A 19,550-nucleotide genomic window follows, 5' to 3' on the forward strand; every position below is an offset into this window, starting at 1 on the left:
TTCCATACCTTAGTTCAGTTGCATGCCTTGGCAATGATAGATAGGCATCAATTTGTTGTTGTGTAATATTATAATCAATCTCATAACCCATTGGTTGCAACGATTGAGTCCTTGGTTCGACAACATCTACATAGCAATAATCAGTGTCGACTTCAATACATATATTGTCCTTGTATTTTTCGACTAGCTGTGGTGGGATCCTATACCTATTGTGCATTTTCTCTTGGAATTTGCTGAAGTAATCATCCATGATATCATTAAAGTTATCTCCTAACTTCTTGATGTGGTCATTGATCTGATGGGTGATAGGTCGGTGTAGCTCCCATACTACTTTACCGACTGATTAGCTCCTTTTGTGATATCATTTTCTATGCACGAGCATGATCGTAGATGGGATATCCGGTGATCAAGTGAATGACTTCCTTCGTCATCTTGAACGGTTGCTCTTGTAGCCACATTAAATCATCATGTACTCTACTCAATACAAACTTAACCCACTGGGGTTTGAACACACGGGGATAGACTAGGGCTTTAGTTAATCCCTTGATTTTGATATGCTCATATTTGCTATCCAGTTTGCCATCAGTGCACAGTTCATCATATGTGTCACTAATCTCTACATGACCGAGTTCCTCAACACGACATTTGGTAAAGAATCTGACATCTTCCACTAACAAGACTCGATCCGAGTTCCTCAAGTGAGGGCTTCTTCACATTTTAGACAACTACAGGGTCTTGGATCTTGGGCGCCATGGTAGATTTCAAGTAGGATTTGACAAGTTATCCTTAGGGTTTACAAATGACTGACGCTTCACACTCAGTAGACAATAGCAATTTGACTAGATCGGAAACTAGCTTAACAGTGTGAATAGATTGATGTAAATACCTCAAAATTCGCTCTGAATGAAGTTTGATCACTTTGATTCGCTTTGCTCTGCTTCTCAAAAACTTGGGTGAATGAAAATGATCGCGAAAACACTTTTAAGTACTCAAAAATATCTTATCAGGCTCCGTGCAAGTTAGGTCAAGATATTAAATGCACTTGATTCACCTTTTACCAATTTACTCTTTTTTTTGTTTTCACCGAGTACCCAACTTTACTTTATTAATTGACTTGATAGGTTTCCTATATAGTATATAAATTGACTAATTGCATCTTAACTATGCAGATTTTGAATTTTGTACATAATAGAATAGGAATTGATACGATTTAACTTTTAAAGAATGCAGTCCCTTCATACCTTTCCTTGACTAATTTGAAATAGGTGCACCTAACTCGGTAGGTAAGGTGCTTTCTTCATCAGACATAATTTCTTTCTTTTTCCAAATCATCTTGAATTTTTCTTTTATCTCTTCAGTGTCTCTTCTTGATTGATCTATGCAATCTCTAGCTAAATGTCCAGCTTTGTGACAATGAAAACATGCCATACCAGGATTTCTCCATGATCTTTGGTTGTTCATTCCAAATCTTATGAAACAGTTGGCACTTATATGTCCATATCTTCCACAACATTCACACCATATCCTTGTATTGTAATCCCATGGTACTACTGCATATTGTCGATAAGGATCAGTGTGAGTTCGGTAACCTCCAGTGTTTGCTCGGTGTGGATACTTCATGTAGTTCTTTTGCTTAAACCAACACTTCTCGGTACTATGTCCATATCTATTGCAGTTTTTACAAAACCCTTTGAATTTTGCCTTCTAATAGTTGTTAATAGACTTTGTCCTACATTGATTAGGTGTGTGACCATATTTATTGCAATTGTAATAATATTCATTGGACTTAGAGATATTCGATTGCTTACCTTTTCTAATTTGGCATATGTTGGCAGTATGACCTTGATTTCCACAGTAGTAGTATATAGGCTTCTTCCTTTCGATGTTATTCCTTTTTCCAACTTGTTTTGATGATTCTCCTCTCTCGATGGTATGAATTCCTTTCTTGGTTGATTCTTTTCCTTTGTAACTGAGTCCTCCATATTTGTAGAGTCTTCTTGTATTCAGTTGCTCATCCATATCTTTGATGCTTCATAACTTTTCTCCAATGATTCTTTGGATTTCTTCTCAGTTTCAAGTTCACTAGTCAACCTTGATACTTCAAGTTTCAATGATTGATTTTCATCATTCTTTAGAATTGCTTCATGATGTGCATAACCTAGTTGATCTGTCATATTTTGTTAAATGCTAGTTAACCTTATGATTTCATCATCCTTATGAGATACTAGAGCTTCAAGTTGTTGTTTCTCTCTTTGTAGATCTCTTGCTTTATCCTCAGCTATCGTTAATACATCTAGATTTTCAGTCATCTGTGTACTGAAATATTCATGTTCTCTTTTCATTGCTTTTAGTTGATCAACCAATGCTTTGTTCTTTTCTTTCAACATTCCAATCATTTCTTCAGTCTCTTTAGATATACTGTTCTCAGATGATGTCTTGATTTGTTCCACTAACTCTTGAGAATCTTGAAAGTCATCAGATAATCTTCTCCTTACTTTCAGAGATTTTTGCATTTGCCTTTGCATGTCTGCAATCACTTGATTTGTATTATCCAGCTCTTCTTGAAGATGCACAATCCTCTGAGATTGTTTGTAGCCTTCCATTGCTAAGATCTTTCTCTTTAGGTAGTTAAACCCTTTTCCAAGATTGTTGGTCTGATACCAATTGTTAGGCCCAATATGGAAAGCTAATGTACTGAGAGGGGAGGGGTGAATCAGTACTACAAAACTTTTCTTTGATAATAACCTTACTATTATGCATAAATAGAATAGTGCAGTAACATAAAATAAAACTAAAATCAACAGATAACAATCATACATGATTCACTCCATAACACATATATTTTGGTCATGCAGAAACTCTTGGTTAGAGAGAAAAAATCTGGTGGGGATGGCACCCACAACTTCACTACTGTAATAATAAAGAATGCTCGGTTAGAGCTACATTTAGCTATTTCTGATAGCTTACCCTGTTAGGAGTATCAAGATCAGTTAGATCTACCTTACTAAAGGATTTTACAACACTATATAAATGTTGCACCTGGTTAAAGGATTTACAATTTATAGACTTGGTTAGAGTCTTTTACCCTGTTAAAGGTTTCTCTTACAACTTCAAATTTTACAATAAAATCATTACAAATATATGCAACTTTATATCCGAAATGCTAAATCAGATTCTATGTTCTCTGAATAAGATTACCTAGCTTGTAGCATACCTTGGTAACCCATAATGAAACTTGGTAAACCCTTCTGTTTACTCTGTTCTTCAACTGTTCACTGATAACCTTCTTGGTGACCTCTCGATGTCTCTGTAACAGTCTTCGTTCATGCATACACACACACCTTATCACATCTCTTGTGTCTAACCCTAAAATCATGTTGTATAAATAGATCTCTTACAACGGTGATTTAATTCATTACTTTGATCTTACAAAAAGATTCTTCGAATGAATGACTAAAAAAAATATCTCATTGGTTAGATTGACCTTGTAATCATACAAAATCTCCTAATGCAATTTCCAATGCAAAAATGGTTAGATATGCCTCGATCTTGTAACATGTTTTCATGTGCATGTCCAGGTTCAATGTATCTAGTAAAACATTTCACTCAATGAATAACAACTCAGTGAGTTAACTTTACCACTCAGTAGCCATGAAACTTTACTCTGTAAACAGCTTGGTGAATACTGCGTTCTATGACTGCTTTCTTCTATAACCGACTAGACTATTCATATCAACTTCTCTATGTGTACCGACTGCATGATTCGGTAATACTAACCGACTAGAATATAGTATGACTTTGGATATGAAACTAATGGCAATTTGATAAGTAGTAACAATATTACCCTCAAATCTAAGTTTGTAAGGTGGGTTCAGCATATTGACTCCAACAATGCTAGCACTATTTACCAAATTTACAATAATTTTGGCCATTTAAGCAATATTTGTAAGAATAACCTTGATAATAATGGGATTTGTGAGGAAATAGGATCAATAGTTAGCTATAGAAAGCAACAAGGATGAAACCCATACTGATAAGATAGGAAAATAGATTATAGACGAAGACTAAAAAATATAGAAAAGGTGTGATAGGCCCACTTTTGTATTGCTTATTCTAGCTCAATTAAATTCTTTTATGCATTCATTAATAAAACCCTAGCCAAATTGTTGTAGGGCCCACCTGGGTAAATTGGTGATTAGTACTATAGAATTTTAGGGAATCAACCTACGTCTAAAATAGTTTTGGAATTAACACTAAAATATTTTTAAAATCAAGCTAGAATGGAGTCAAAAAATCCATAGAATTATAGGGTGATTCATTCATTAATAAATCTGCTAGCCCGCCCCCCCCCCCCCCCCCGCACTCGCACCCTCCACTTGATATTTACTAGAATACACTAAATAAAGCATTATTATCCAAACAAGGAGGAACAAGATCCAAAACAAGATTCTAACAAGGAGAAGGAAGATCCAAAGACCTATAAGTTTTAGATCCAAATCAAGATTCTAATTAGAAGATGGAAGATCCACAGGTACAAGTTTCAAATTCCAATGAGAGGATGGAAGATTCACCAAATGAGATTCACTTAGAACTGAGTTTCATCAAAGTATTAACAAATTTCTCCTTTTCTATTCTTGATAATACTATAGATGATAACTAGATGGCTGATGATGAAGGCTTCAAGGTAGGTAACATTCCCAATAGGACTGTTCAAGTAGATAGGGAAGATTTTTTAAAGAGGCTAATTTAGATTAGCCTTCTCAAAAATTTCCAACACAAGAGGTATTGTTAGGGGAAGAGAAGTTTATTCAAGATATTGAAGAAGGTGAAATTTTATTTTCTAATGAGGTAAACCCTAAGTTGTTAAAAGTAAAAAGAAAAGATAGAAAGAAAAGATCATACAGTGAGGGAAAGTAAGTAGATGAAATATTCTTTAGCTCTGTTAGGCTTTGGATCTCTTGGTAAAATGGCAAATGAGAATCAACTGGAGGAGGAATGGACACAAGTTGGAAGTAAGTAGAAAAATAAAAATAACCTTGATCTAAGGGTCGAAAATAAACAAGGTAGACCATCACAAAGAGATACTAGGGCCAGGGAAATAGCAAGAGATGTGGCTATTAGCAAGCAAAAAAACCTAGATAATCTCTTAGGATCAAAAAATAAAAGAAAGAAGAAAGCTCCTACTTTTAATATTTCATTATCATTATGAAAATTCTTTCATGGAATGTGCAAGGTTTGAATATCCCTTTTGAGAAACATATGTTGAAATATTGTATGATTATAATAAGATTGACATTTTGTTAATTCAAGAGACTAAATTGATGGAAGCTTCTTTTGATAGGATTGTAAAAAATATTTGGCATTTTGCTGATTTTTTTTTAGTAATGTTGAAGGTTCCTCGGAAGGGATTCTACTGTATAGAACCAAGCTAAATTTAAGGGTAACAAAGGTTTCTTCAACAAAAAAATGTTTGATGGTTACTCTAGAGGACCTCTTAACTAATGAGCAGTGGAATCTTGCTAATATCTATGCTCCCAAATCAAAAGAAGTCGGAGCTGATTTATGGACCATCCTGATAGATATTTTTATCAAGGATAAAGTGGTACATTGGATATTGGGAGGTGACCTTAATTCTCCTCTTGATCCTTTTAAAAAACTTGGGGGTCTTGATGACTTCTTGGAAAGTATGGTTGATTTAACTATTTTTTAAAATAATGTGGAAATTGTTGATATTGATCTAAGAGACTCACTCTTCACCTAGTCCAATAGAAGACAAGGAGATCACTTGATTTAGGTTAGGTTGGATAATTTTATTATTTCTAACAATTGGGATATCCTTCCCAAATTAACTCTTAATGCTTTCCCAAGAATTGGTTTTGATCATAATGCAATTCTTCTAAATTGGGAAAATAACATGGTTAAGAGTCCTTTTCCTTTCAAATATGAATTTATGTTGATTCTCCATCCTGATTTTAAACAAATTAAATGGTGGTCTTCTTCTATCTAAGGCATCCATATGTATTGTTTGGATATGAAATTAAAATTGATAAAAGATAAAGTAAGAGGATGCAATAGAATTTATTTTGGCAACATCTTTCATAAGAAAAAATCCCTCTCTTTGGCATTAAAGGATGTTCAAGATAAGATGGAACTTGATGAGAAAAATGATGAGATCTTTAACAAGAAAAGATACCTTAGATCCCAATGGTCAAATATTTCCATAGAAGAAGAAGTTTTCAATATCTTACTCAGGAAGACAAGAACACTAAGTTCTTCCACCAAGCCTCTATGAAGCATAGAAGTAGGAATAGAATAAGGTATTTGATTAAGGGAGATGGTATTATCTTGTTAGAAGATGCGAAAATTATTGATGAAGTCATTTCCTTCTTCTCTGAACATAAAGAAGATGATGTGGGGAATAGAGGCAAAATGGAAGAGTTACTAGAGGTTATCCCTTATATGACGTCCGATCAATATCTTAAAGATATACTGACATGTTTCTTTGGAAGAAGTAAAGCATGTTATTAAATTATCTTTTAGAGCATTCAAAGCTCATGTCCCTAATGGGTTTGTACTAACCATTTTTCAAGACTTTTGAGAGTTAGTTGTTAATGATCTCCTTACTATGGCTAAATATTTCTTTAGGTTGAGTAGATTCCTTAATCAATTTCACTCTACATTTATTGCTTTAATTCCTAAAAAAGATCAGGTGTCTAATATCCAAGATTTTAGACCTATAAGTCTCTATAATACCATTTACAAGATCCTATCAAAACTTGTAGTCAACGAGCTTCAACTTGTTCTTTATAAGACGTTCACCAAAAATAAAAAAGGATTTGTTCAAGATAGACATATAATGGATGTGGCTTTAATTACTCATGAATTAATTCACTCAATGTAATCAAGTAAGAGACCAGGTATGACTCTAAAGTTGGACATATCAAAAGCCTATGATAGAGTTTCATGGCTTTTTCTCCTGGCAGAATTGTAAAAAAATAGTTATAAAGGAAGATTACTTAAATTCATCTCAACTTGTGTTACTACTCCCTCATGCACAGTGTTAGTTAATGGTGTCCATAAGGGTTTTTTCTCTTGTGCTAGGGGGCTTCACCAAGGGGACCCCCTATTTCCCCACCTCTTCAATATTCTAGATAAGGTGATGGGAATAAATTTTCAAAAGTTACTAGATCATAAATATATTAAAGGTGTTAAGGATACCTCCTCTCTACCTCTTGAGTCCCATCAACAATTTGTGAATGACACAATTATTTTTGGTGTTGTATCAATTATTGTACCTGATTTGTCCTACCTCATTAGAGGTAGAGTTAGTAGGTGAAGAAATTGCTTGTGTCCTTTCTTCCTCCATCTATCATTCATAGTCTTCTTGTCTTTTTAGTCTAATTTCTTCTATTTCCTTTTGCATTTTTAGGCATATCAACTCTTGTGCATCATCTGTGATATCACTGGATTCTTCAGGGGTTTCTGTAGTAGATGTATCTAAGAGATGGTCAGGACCCCATTCATACTCATTTGAATCAGTTTCCGAATCATCTACTTGTTGTCTTCCAGTATATGTGACTAGAATGTTCAGCAGTGCAAACAATTCTCTGATTCTGTATACTTCGTCTCTCATATCCTCTGGGACTTCTACTTCCTGTGGTATCAAAGATGATATAACTGGAACTTGATTACCATCTGTTTCCTCTCTCTGGGTGGGCAATTCTTTTTGTTCACTGTCACATTCCTTCTAAGTTTGTTGAGTATTAATTTCTTGTGTTGTTAAAAGTATTACCTTTTTCTTACACTTACGTTGATGGTGGGGCATGTGCTTCTGATCTAATGACTTTCTTGGATCATATCCCAGTCTATCTTTATCATTAGCAGACTTAGTTTGTAACTGAAAAGGTTCAACAATACCTTTTTGACATTTTCCAAGAGGACCAATACCTGAATATCCCATGCGTTGAAGCATCTTATAGCCCAGACCATATTATGTTGGAGAAATCTCATAGTGTTGTATTTCTTTATTTGCACTGTCTCCTTTGAAAAGTGACTTGAGAACATAATCCTCTTGTATTTCACTCGCAAGAGAAGTATAGGATTATATAAAGACACCATCGTAAATGACTTTTGGAGTTGAAGTTTGTGGCTTCATAGCCTCTGATGGTTTTCTCGACTATCTTGGTGATGGAGGAAGAGACATTAGTGAGAGTATAGGATCTATTTTGTAGCCATCTATACCAATGTTTGTGATTTTCAATTTCTTTTGTAAATATTTCAACAAAGATTCTAAACTTTCAGTTGTGGATGCCGCTCTATTATGAGGAACAAAAGCATCAACACTCTACGTTAATGCATTGTAGGCATAACTTGTATCAGCAAGAATACTGACTTCAACTCTATTATAAGGAAACTTTAGGCATTGATGATACATAGATGGTATTGTGTTCATTTCGTGAATCCATGGCTTGCCTAGTAAGATGTTGTATGAAAGACAAAGATCCAAGACTTGAAAAATGACATCTCTTTCTACAGGTCCTACCCTGATCAGTAATCACACCAGACCCTTAGAGGTTCTTTCTTCTTCATCATAAGCCTTGATTGCTATTTTCTTTATTGGATCAATAACATTTGCAAAAAATCCCAGCTGTGTCAGTAGATTGTATGTACAGATATTCAACCCAGTGCCTCCATCTATCAAAACATGTTTAACTTGGTGTTTATGGATCATGGCTTCAATGTGTAATGGCTTGTTATGTAGGTGACTCAGTGAGTTATCATCTTCTTCAGAGAAAGTGAGATAATGAGGTGAAGTCAGGTGACCCACCATAGACTGAAACCGATCTACGTCTAAATCTTTACGGACACTGGTGGTAAGTAGAGCCTTGTACAGGACCTCTCTATGAGCAGAAGAAACCTTAAGCAGTTCCAAAATGGAGATTTGAGCATTGGTTCTCTTCAATTATTTGACAATACTATAACCAGGAGAAGATGATGAAGCTAGTTGTTTTGATTTAGCCATGATTGTGTCTGTTTGTCTATTTGGTAGATTTGATGTTGTTTGATCGAAAGTTGAGGAACTAGCTCCTGGGAGAGTAATCTTCCTTTGAGCGCAAGTCATGGCATTAGCAGATTGTGCTTGATTTTGGTGATCTGGGACTATGATCACATTGTAATATTCAGTTTGAGCGGATTCAATCATGTTGATCACATTATCGTTGTTAGAGCAAGTATAATTGACTCTAGCCCCTCCCTTGGATTTTGAGGAATCTCCTTGTTCATAAGTGGGTAAGGGATCTTTAAAGGCCTTATGATCAACATTAGTCGCGTGATTTCCAACAATGATCTTGCCTACGTCAATGAGATCTTGGATTTCATGTCAGAGTTTCATGCAATTGTTTATGTTATGTCCCTTATTCTGATGGTAGTCACAGTATTCATTTTCTCTCCACCATTTGGGTCTAATTTCTGGGTCATATGGTCTAGAGTTGTCTGGTAATGTTATCAGATTATTTTCCAATAAAGTTTTAAAATTTGATTCATATGATTCATCTAGAGGATTAAAATCACGCTTAGGCTTTGAAAGCCAAGGTTTTTCTTTAAACCATTCTCTTGTTTTCTTTGGGGAATTCTCTGTTGTAGTTTCAACTACCTTGAGTGCTTGCATGCCACTGGCCAAGTTAAATATTGTGGATTTTGTTTTTACTTGGACAGTATCTACCACTCCATCATTAACGATGTTCTTGTTTCTATCTTTTCCATATTTCTAGTATTTACTCTTTTCTTTAGAGCTAGAACCTTGTGATGTTTCTTTCCAAAGTGATATATCTCCCTTTTTGATAAGCACATCTTCCATTCTGAGGGAGTTATCTACCATTTTGTTGAATGAAGGGTGTACTTGCATCTGGACAGTATACTTCAATTCAGGGACTAGGTTGTTAACAAAGATATTCATTTTCTCAAGATCTGGGCTAATCCGTGAATATCTAGAGAACATCTTTCTCCTTCATTGGAGGAAGGTGAGAAAGGGTTCTCCTATCTTTTGTCTGGTATTGCAAAGCTCTATCATAGTGACTGGGTGACGAATGTTGTATGAGTATTGTTTTAAAAATAGTTGGATTAGTTCTTCAAACATTTTTATCCCTTTGGGTAGGCTTGCGAACCATTCCATTGCTTGACCCCCTAAACTCCTTGGGAAAAGGTGCATGAGGTATGTTTGATCATGCATGAACTCCATACAAGCAGCACAAAACTCTCTGACATGATCTTGAGGATCTGAGGTACCATCATATTTGTCAAATTTTTGGATCTCAACTCATGAAGGAAATGGAGACATGGAAAGGTTTTTGTCAAATGGGAATGGGCATATTGTGTCCAAAGAATATTGTTTTGGCGTTTTATCTTTATCTTCTATTCTTGCGACTGTAGTTTGTAATGCTTGCATTTGTTTGCTTATTTTTCCCCATGGTGTCTCTTCCTCTTTAGCGACGAGGGCCTCCACATTATAACCAGTAGGGAGTTTGGTGCCTTGCCTTGCTAATTCTAGGAAATAGTCTTCTTTTTCCCTAGCCATGATGACCTTCATCATTTTTCCAAATTGTTCATCATTCTGACATCTATGTACTTCGGCTTCAAGAGGTTTAGAAAGCTTAGATTTAGTCGACGAGGAATCACTGTTAGTGGCATGATTTCTAAAGTCATTGTGAGTGTCTCGTTTATTAGCTTCTCTTTCTTGTCTTTCCCCAGACATGGTGGGAGATAGGGGTTGACCAAAGATTGGTATGTCATAAATTGGTATCTGTGATGAGGATGGTTTATTGTAAAAGGGGTTTTCCACAAAGAATGGATTGTCTTTTGACACAAAGGGCATTTCTTTTTCTTTGTCCCTTTTGTTGTGAGAATTTCTAGTTTGAACAAGCATTTGTAACTGATAGGACCAAGAGCTAGATGTGTTGTAGAAGTCAAGATCAAATTTTAGCTAGTAGTTCATTTAACATAGTGATTGAGAGAAGTAACTAAGATCTAGTTTAGTTTCAGGAATAATCTATCCTGTGTAAGACGTTATCTAAGTTAACTTAGGTTTGATAAGATATTTGTTTGAACTAGCTTAAAGATGATCGACAAAATCGTGCAACACAACAGCAGGGGTACACTATCAAGGTTGTTTATGCTCAGGAGGATGATAACCAGTTTTAGGCTCGCTGTAGACTATTTTGGACAGGTTTGATTGTTCTGGACTAGCAAAATCAGAGACCCATACGACATAATTTCTGAAACCACACGACAGTATAACAGGTACAGGACAACGATAGTTCTATTTCGTAAGAGTTGCTATCTAGTATCGTATGACAAATGGGTAGGTCCTGAATGACAAATAATTCTGAGCAGCTACGTTTTGTACGACATAGGATTTAGCTTAAAATGATAGACTGATGGGTTTCATATGAAAGACAATTGAGCTTTGTACAACAATTTAGTAGACTCGTACAACAATAATATGGTGTAGGACAACAAATGACTAGGCTCGTACGACTGGTAACAAGATAGAGACAAAATTCTGATTTTTTCAATGGCTAGGTATGAAAACTTGAGTATGACCAATTCTGAGATGGATTGATTTTTTACCAGGATAGACTAGTTTGTGACACTCACAGTTTTGATCACTGAGTTTGTTGATTTGTTTTCTCCAGTTTTAGTTTGAGGGATGAAAACACAGAAAACACGCAGTATGAATAGTAACTCCAATTACAACATGCAAACCCTATGGAAGTTGGCTTAGAGAAGAAAACCTTTGCTTGCTGACTTAGGTACACACCCAATAGCTAATCAGAATATGGCCGTTGAGTCTCACGTAATGGATTCTCAACGCCGTATTATCTGACTCCAAACGCTAATGGGGGCACGATATGGCAAGTGTCTTGGGAGAGTTACTATCTCTCTTGTACAAATATTATCAACCTTTCAAAGGTGAATCAGGTAGCTTCTAATTTTAATTAGATCTAGTAAGGGTTCCATTCGACATGTCAAGGTATAAACTCAATTAAGAGGTCTCCCAGCCTTGAAAATCAAGGTTCAATATACCCGAAGGTACTGAGGAGAGCTATTCCTGAGCATTGTCATTGACTTGATTTTTATCAAATCACATTTATTTTATAGTGGGTTGGAGTACTTGGCGTTTAGTCGTTCCCACTTAGGTCGTTCCCCTCACACTGGCCATAATGGCTTTAAGAGTTTTTCAACCCCTTGGGAGGGCAAGCCTGCTAAAGATGTACAAATCTCAAACAAAGAAAAAGCCTCAAGGGTCTAGATTTCTGATTGTCTTAGAAAGACAAGAGCATACTCTCCTACCTCTCAGAATTTTCCAAAAAAAGCACAAAAGACAGATTTGTTCATTACCCAGATAGCAAGTTAGGTGCCTAGAAAAATTAAAGAATACATGATGTTTGATTGATTTCTCTTTTAGGCCTGCAAAAACAATGTATCAGTAGTCATGTTGTTTTTATTCTTTGAAAGGCATATGTTTGATTGATAAATTCTTTAACAAGCGTCCTACAAGAAACTGGTTAGGTTGTGAAAATCTCAAGTAGACAAAAGATAATGCAGGGTTAGCGTTAGCATAATCAAAATTTAATTCAAGCAAAAACCCTAAAAAATAATTTGTCTTTAATCTATCAAAAAACATAATCGTACGACAATCCTCATAAATTAGAATGACAAAAAACTTTTATCGTACGAGTCAGAAATCAATATAGAACGATAGAAGATATCATAAGCAGTATGTCATACAAGTCAGAAATCAATAGAGAACGACAGAAGATAACAAAAACAGTGTGTCATACGAGTCCATATTCTGATTCGTACGAAAATTAACAAGATATAATATTGTGTCGTACAATAAACCATAGGCCTCAATATAATGTTGTACAATGTAGTGAAACTGCTCGTATGATATTTCGTAGAGATTGTACGAAGAAAACCTGTAGGATAAAAAGAATGATTTTGAGGCCGAAAAAGTAGTTTTCTGCCCCATGGTGGGCGCCAAAGATGTGTGTGTGAAAAGTGGACCTAGATCTGTATCTACAATACACAACACTTCAATTAAGCCATTACATGCATGGTTAGACAGATATAAACATGAATATGAAAACCATAACAAATCGACCCATTGCCTTCTACAAGATGCGAGTATAAGATTGCTCTCAGATTTGTATAAGCAATCCATTGACTAGACAATACCAAGACGAAGGATTTTAATCTATATGAGCATGATATTAATGATAGATGGATACAAGATTAATCTAACAAGATTTAAGCAATATTAAGCTAAATGATTTAATCAATATGAAATAATTAATATGCAATATTCTCAATGAACCTAGAGAAAAAATAGTATAATAACAATATATTCTTCAAGATTTTTGAATGAGAGCCTGAATTTATAGAAAATTCATAAAGAAACCAAAGGCTAAGATCAAATGATGATGAGCGGTCAAGATTTTCCAAGAGAAAGCACAATCCAGGTGACTTGATGTGATTGGATGCTTTTCTCAGTTTTAAAGGAAATTGAACTAAAATTAAGATAAAAATCAAGAAAAATTGATTTATTCTCTATTTCATTCAATTTTAATATTTAATTATTTTAATTGCTTTCTTTGAGATTATCCATCAAATTTTAATTTGTTTTTCAAGATTATTTCCAATTGATTTCTTTTCTCAATTTTTAATTCTTTCTTGGTCAATTAATTCCTTTTTTTGATTTATTTCCATTTTTGAAGATTTGTGCTCAATTGATTTATTTAATTAAATTCCTCTTTTTGATGATTTAATGGCAAATTGATTTATTTAATTAAATATGCAAAAGATATTTAATTAAAATAAATAAGATAATTGTTTAAAATGGTTTACTTGGAATGATCGATTAATTAAATAAATATTTAATTAATATTGGTTGATTAATTTTGCCATGTGACATTGATGATTTAAGAAATTAATTGTGTGCTCAAGATTTATTTAATTGCCTTTGGTTAGGACCTTGGTGACATTGTCGAGATTAGGGGCTCATGGTTTAGATGAGCATTTTTAGGGTATTACAGATGGTTATTCACATTGGCATATTTATGGAATAGAACAAGAATGCATGGTAGAGACTAATGCAAACTCTGATGATAATGATTTCTTACATTCACACAATGAAGACCAGTATAAATGGGAGTACCTTTAAAAAATGGGCGCTTCTATCAAAATCAACATCAATGATCTCCAGATGCTGGGCAAACGTGATTACGATATTAACTTTGATTGGAATGAACCTCATCCCACTGATGTACTTCATCATACTGTTGTTAACTTCATTTCCACAAGTAAAATAAATCTCCACCATGCCCTTCACCAACTAGCTTCTTCTAGCAGTGATACTTTCCCTTTGGTACCAAAACAAAAACTTGCACTTGAGCTTATTCTTACCCATTATGCATCTCATCAAACCATACCACCTCTCTGTATGATTATACAAGGGACTGCAAGCACTGGCAAATCCTATTTGATACAATGCATTAGAAAAAAATTTAACCTTTCCACTAATCTAGAGCACAATCATTTGCTTGTGCTTTCCCCAACAGGCATTTCTGCATATAATATTCAAGCAACAACAATCCATGTTTTCCTGTGCATCCCTCTTAGATATATGCAAACAGGCCAATCTTTAATTTTCTTCCAAGAACAATATAAACAATTGCAATATATTATAATTGATGAAATGAGCTTTTTGGGTCCTAAATTGCTTTTGAAAATTAACAGCAGATTACGACAAGCATTTCCTCATAAAGAACATGAACCATTTAGAGGTATCTCAATAATCCTTGTAGGTGACCTTGGTCAACTGCCTCCTGTAATGGACAAGCCTTTGTATGCATCACATTCTACAACACTTTCATTATGGTGCTTTTTCCAAACTGTGGTTACCTTGGATACAAGTTTCCGACAGCAAGGTACATTGGATATCCAACAACAATTTCGTGCAATCTTGCAAAACATTAGAAATGCCAATGCACTCCAAACAGATTGGGAACCTCTTATGTCTCGATCATCCACTAAACTGGTTGTTAATGATAACAAAAACTTTGACAATTCAATTCATTTATTTGCAACAAATGCATCATCCAAACACCACAATACTAAAATGTTAAAACAATTGCACTTGCCTGTTGTGCGATGTGTTGCCCAAGTTCCAAGGCAAAGTAACATTGGATATGATAATGATGAACAACTCCCTTCTAAAATACTCCTCTCCCTCAATGAACAAGTAATGTTAATTGCTAATCTATGGATACAAGCTAGCTTGGTCAATGGCTCATTAGGACAAATCAAATCCATTGTCTATGATACAAATTTTAAACCTCTTGACTTGCCAAAGTACATCGTTGTTCAGTTAGAACATTATATTGGACCTCCTTGGGACAGTACAAATGCTAAATTTGTACCTATACCTCCTATTACTCGAGTTAGCCGCACTCAATTCCCCCTTGCAATGGCTTGGGCTATTACTATTCACTAATCCCAAGGTCTCACTTTGGACAAAGCAACAATAGATATTGGAAAGACTAAAAAACAAGGGTTCACCTTCACTGCAATCTCACGAGTGAAATCACTTCAAGATCTAAGAATAGACCTGCCTTTCACTTTTGAAAGGTACTCAAAATCACAAAGCAATGCTTATAGAACTATCAAGAAGAAAGAAGAAAACAAATTACTGCCTCTCTCCAATTAGATTTTTGTATCGCCTTCCAATCATCCACTCTAATCAGCAACAACATCAGATATGCCACTCCACACTTCCACTTCCACTCCTCCCTTTTCCTTTTAAATTTTTGCACTCTCTTCATTTTTACTATGCATGTCATAAATGACGTCAATTCTTTTCTTGCAGGGTCCATTTAACTATTGTTCCACTGCTTGTTGTTTATACATACACCAACATTAAAGGCTTTTCTTCCTCCACTTTCCATTTCTACACACAATAATATTCAAGCTTTCCCTCCCATTATTAGGTATGCCAACAATTTTATATGTTGCCATCTCTTCCTATGCAGTATCATAGGTGAGTCTAAGTCAATATATTTTATTTTCTTAGGCTCGTTTTGTTTTACCTTTTCCTTTTTGTAATTTTATTTTTCAACTATACTGTATAATACCTATCGCAGAACTATGGTATTTTTGTAAAGAGAAGAAAGTCTGATAAAGCATGACTGGTTCAGCATACATGTGTGGCAGGTAAGCATTTTTACAAATCCTTTTTTTAGTTATGTCACCTTCCAAGGTATTTTCTAACAAGCCCACTTTTTTCTAATTTTATTTTTGAAATATAATGACTATCTCATAGCTATGGTAATTCTGTAAAGATTAGAAAGTCTAGTAAGCCATGATTAGTTCAACGTATGAGTGACAGGTAACGATTTTTATAGATCCTTATGTAGGTTATGAAGCTTGTGAGTGTCTTAACAAATTCCTTTTTTATTTCGTTCATCATTCATGTTGTGTGTATCATTACATATATTCTCAATACATCTCATGACTAGGAGGAATGCATTTTGTTTATACTTTTGATTTCAAAATAAGCTATGGCACATTAATGTCTTAAGTATCCCATAAATTATATATGTCACCAACCGTCATTATATATTTACAGCCATAGAAAGTATGTACAACCAATAGGTATACTCATTAAATATATATGCTAGATCAATCTATATGCTATCCTATGTTTCAAACCCTTTCTATCAATCTTTACACTGTCCTATGCATCAAGGAATTTAATTTGAGCTACTTTAATATATGTCATATATGTATCAAAAAATTCGACCAACCCTCACACATATACCATATGTATCAAGAAATTTGAGTGACTTTAATAAACTCCATAGAAAATTCCAATTAATATACATATACATATAACTTGATTGAATTGTTGGTGACTGTATGTAGCTGTATATGTATATTTTTTATTGGCTATTGACACAATGTATATGGCTATTCACTAAATTGACACACACTACATGTTAATAGTTTGTTCTGGCAAACAGGTTGGAATTACAGCCATCGGTGGACCAGGAAAATCGACACTTGCAACGGCCATTTCTCATCACATAGAAATGAAAGGTAACAACAGCATGTCCTCTCTCTTTACAGTTCAACTTTCATAAATTTACCCCATATATTATTTATCTTGACGCTTCAAAATATTATTCTACCTTTAACTTCTCTATTTCTGCACCAATTTTTAATTTAAATAGAAATAAGCATTACATTAAAGTATGGGTATAGGATTTTTGTTCTAGCTTCAATTTATCCTTTCTCTGCATCAATGTTTTTTTTAAACTCAAATAACCATCACATTAAATTATAAGTCTAAGATTTTTTTATGTGCAATAAGATGTTTGATATTTTTTAAGGGTTTCAGCTTATGTTTTAAGCTTTTTACTAAAATATTATGTAACAAGATTCATAATATTATATTTTTGAGATCTGGTTTAATTTTATATTAGATGTGTTTTGTTCAGCTCTAAGTAATTACTTCTGATTTCGGGTGATCTCTTTGACAATCTATAAGGCTTTTAAAATTTATTAATGTTTCTAAATTATGTTCTTGCTTCGATTTCGAGAGTTTCATAACTGACTTGTACATCAGTTTGGTTCTCTAATTCCAGAATCATTTCCTCTACAGAATAAAGTCATTTTAGCCAAGGTAAGGAAGATTAAACTAAGACTGTTCTCTAACAGTAAAAATATTCATTCTATTTCTATCTATCATCTTCAATTTTTATATACAATTTATTGCACACTTTTGCTCACTTTGTTTGGTTTCTTCCCAGTGCAGGATTGATTCTTCCGATCTCTTTGCTTTTCTATAAGGCTTTTAAGGTTTATTATATAGTTTCTTATTAAGGATGATATATCAGATCTGGTTCATTCTTAATAAGAGTTTCAAGATATATTCGAAAACTTTTATAAAGATTTATACGATATAATTAAAACCATCATTTATATTAATGTTTCTAAATTATGTTCTTGCTTCACTTTGACTGGCTTTAATGTTGGATGTTTTATCTACTTCTATGTGCTGTTGCAACATTTTAACTGTTCGCTACTCTTTCAGTCATTCCACTCTTAAAATTCTTTCCCTGCATTCAGCCTCACCTATCGGCGATCTGTCACAGGCACTTCTTCAGCCTTACCTATCGGCGATATGTTGCAGGCACTTCTCCTGCAACTGCTAGTTATTTTAATCCTATAATTTGTTCTTGGAAACCCCAGCTGCTTGAAAGACAAGCTTTGGTAATTTAAGCTCTTCTCGTTAAATCTCTTCAATTTTTTTCAACTAAATTCAAAAACCCAGATCTCAAAAGTGCCCTGGGGTCTTCAATCAATCTTAACAGCTTTATTAACATGAAACTCATAAACGTCTGACAATATCATAGTGCTCATTAACAATTGCATTCAAATAGTAAAACGATGAGAGTAACAGAAACCCATTAGACTACAAATTGAAACACTGCTAATTTACAACTCGATTCAAGTGCCTGAACAGAGAAGAGTAACAGAAACCCATTTGACTACATATTGAAATACTTGCTAATTAACAACTCAATTCAAATACATGAAGAGAGAAGATCAACTGGAACCCATTTGACTACATATTGGGCACTCACATTTTACAAGTACTCGGAACATATGAGGAGCCTCTCCTGCTATTGGGTATACCGTTTACAACGATTATATTGGGTACAATCCATTTTGTAAGGGTTTACTATGGTTGGATTATTCTGGCAGTTGCTCATGTAGGGCTGTCCTTTCATACAGGGCGCGAAATCACTACGAAGAGTATCGTAACTTACATGACCGTTATTATCCTGGAGCAGCCTTTGCATTGCAAATAAGTCCATGGTGGTGTCAGTATACAAGGCCTGTGCTTCAATTGTCAGACCTTCCATTGAAGATGATGAAAAGTATCCCTCAAATCCATTAGCTGCAACTATAACGCAGAGAAGAGAAGCTGCAATGACAAAGAGACCATGGTGCGCCATTACAGGAACTAAGTGAAGAAAAGCTGAAAATGTCTGGTATAAGTTCAGTCACATAAGGGAACTTATCTTATGGAATGTTTGGCTGGAGAATTCCATGTATCATGACATCATCCTACTTTATAGGATTCCATACCTGTGACTGCCTTTACATTCTTATCGTCCTTCCACATATGCTGCCAGAACCAGGGTCCCACAATGGTTTATGAACTGGGAATTGTAAATATGCTTTACAGCTTGTTACAGCTGCTTGCGACTTCTGCTAATTTTATTGTCCGGCCTTCTGTTTTAATATGGTAGAAGGGTCTAGAATGAGCAGTCGTATTTTGGTGTGTAATAGGTAGGTTGAGTATTTGTTTAGGCAGATGTGCTCTTATATATCTATCTATATGCGTCAGTTCTTTTGAAATGTATCTGACTATTTTTTTTTGAAGTGAGACTCGAAATATATATATATGTATATTGATTGAAAAG

At 34.6% G+C, this 19,550-nt stretch overlaps 2 protein-coding genes across 2 annotated transcripts; one reads left to right on the forward strand and one right to left on the reverse strand.

Moving 5' to 3' along the window:
- The first annotated feature begins 14,224 nt into the window (after nt 1-14,224).
- LOC131072291 (ATP-dependent DNA helicase pfh1-like) lies at nt 14,225-15,553 on the forward strand. Its single transcript, XM_058008431.2, has one exon. The coding sequence runs from the start codon at nt 14,225-14,227 to the stop codon at nt 15,551-15,553; it is 1,329 nt and encodes a 442-aa protein (XP_057864414.2).
- A 3,037-nt stretch (nt 15,554-18,590) lies between these two features.
- Nucleotides 18,591-19,171, reverse strand: LOC131072295 (uncharacterized). Its single transcript, XM_058008436.2, has one exon. It carries the CDS (start codon nt 19,077-19,079, stop codon nt 18,744-18,746), a length of 336 nt encoding a protein of 111 aa, XP_057864419.1. The 5' UTR covers nt 19,080-19,171; the 3' UTR covers nt 18,591-18,743.
- Between the last annotated feature and the right edge of the window lie 379 nt (nt 19,172-19,550).

The sequence above is a fragment of the Cryptomeria japonica genome, chromosome 10 (assembly GCF_030272615.1).
Source record: "Cryptomeria japonica chromosome 10, Sugi_1.0, whole genome shotgun sequence".
Lineage (NCBI taxonomy): Eukaryota > Viridiplantae > Streptophyta > Pinopsida > Cupressales > Cupressaceae > Cryptomeria > Cryptomeria japonica.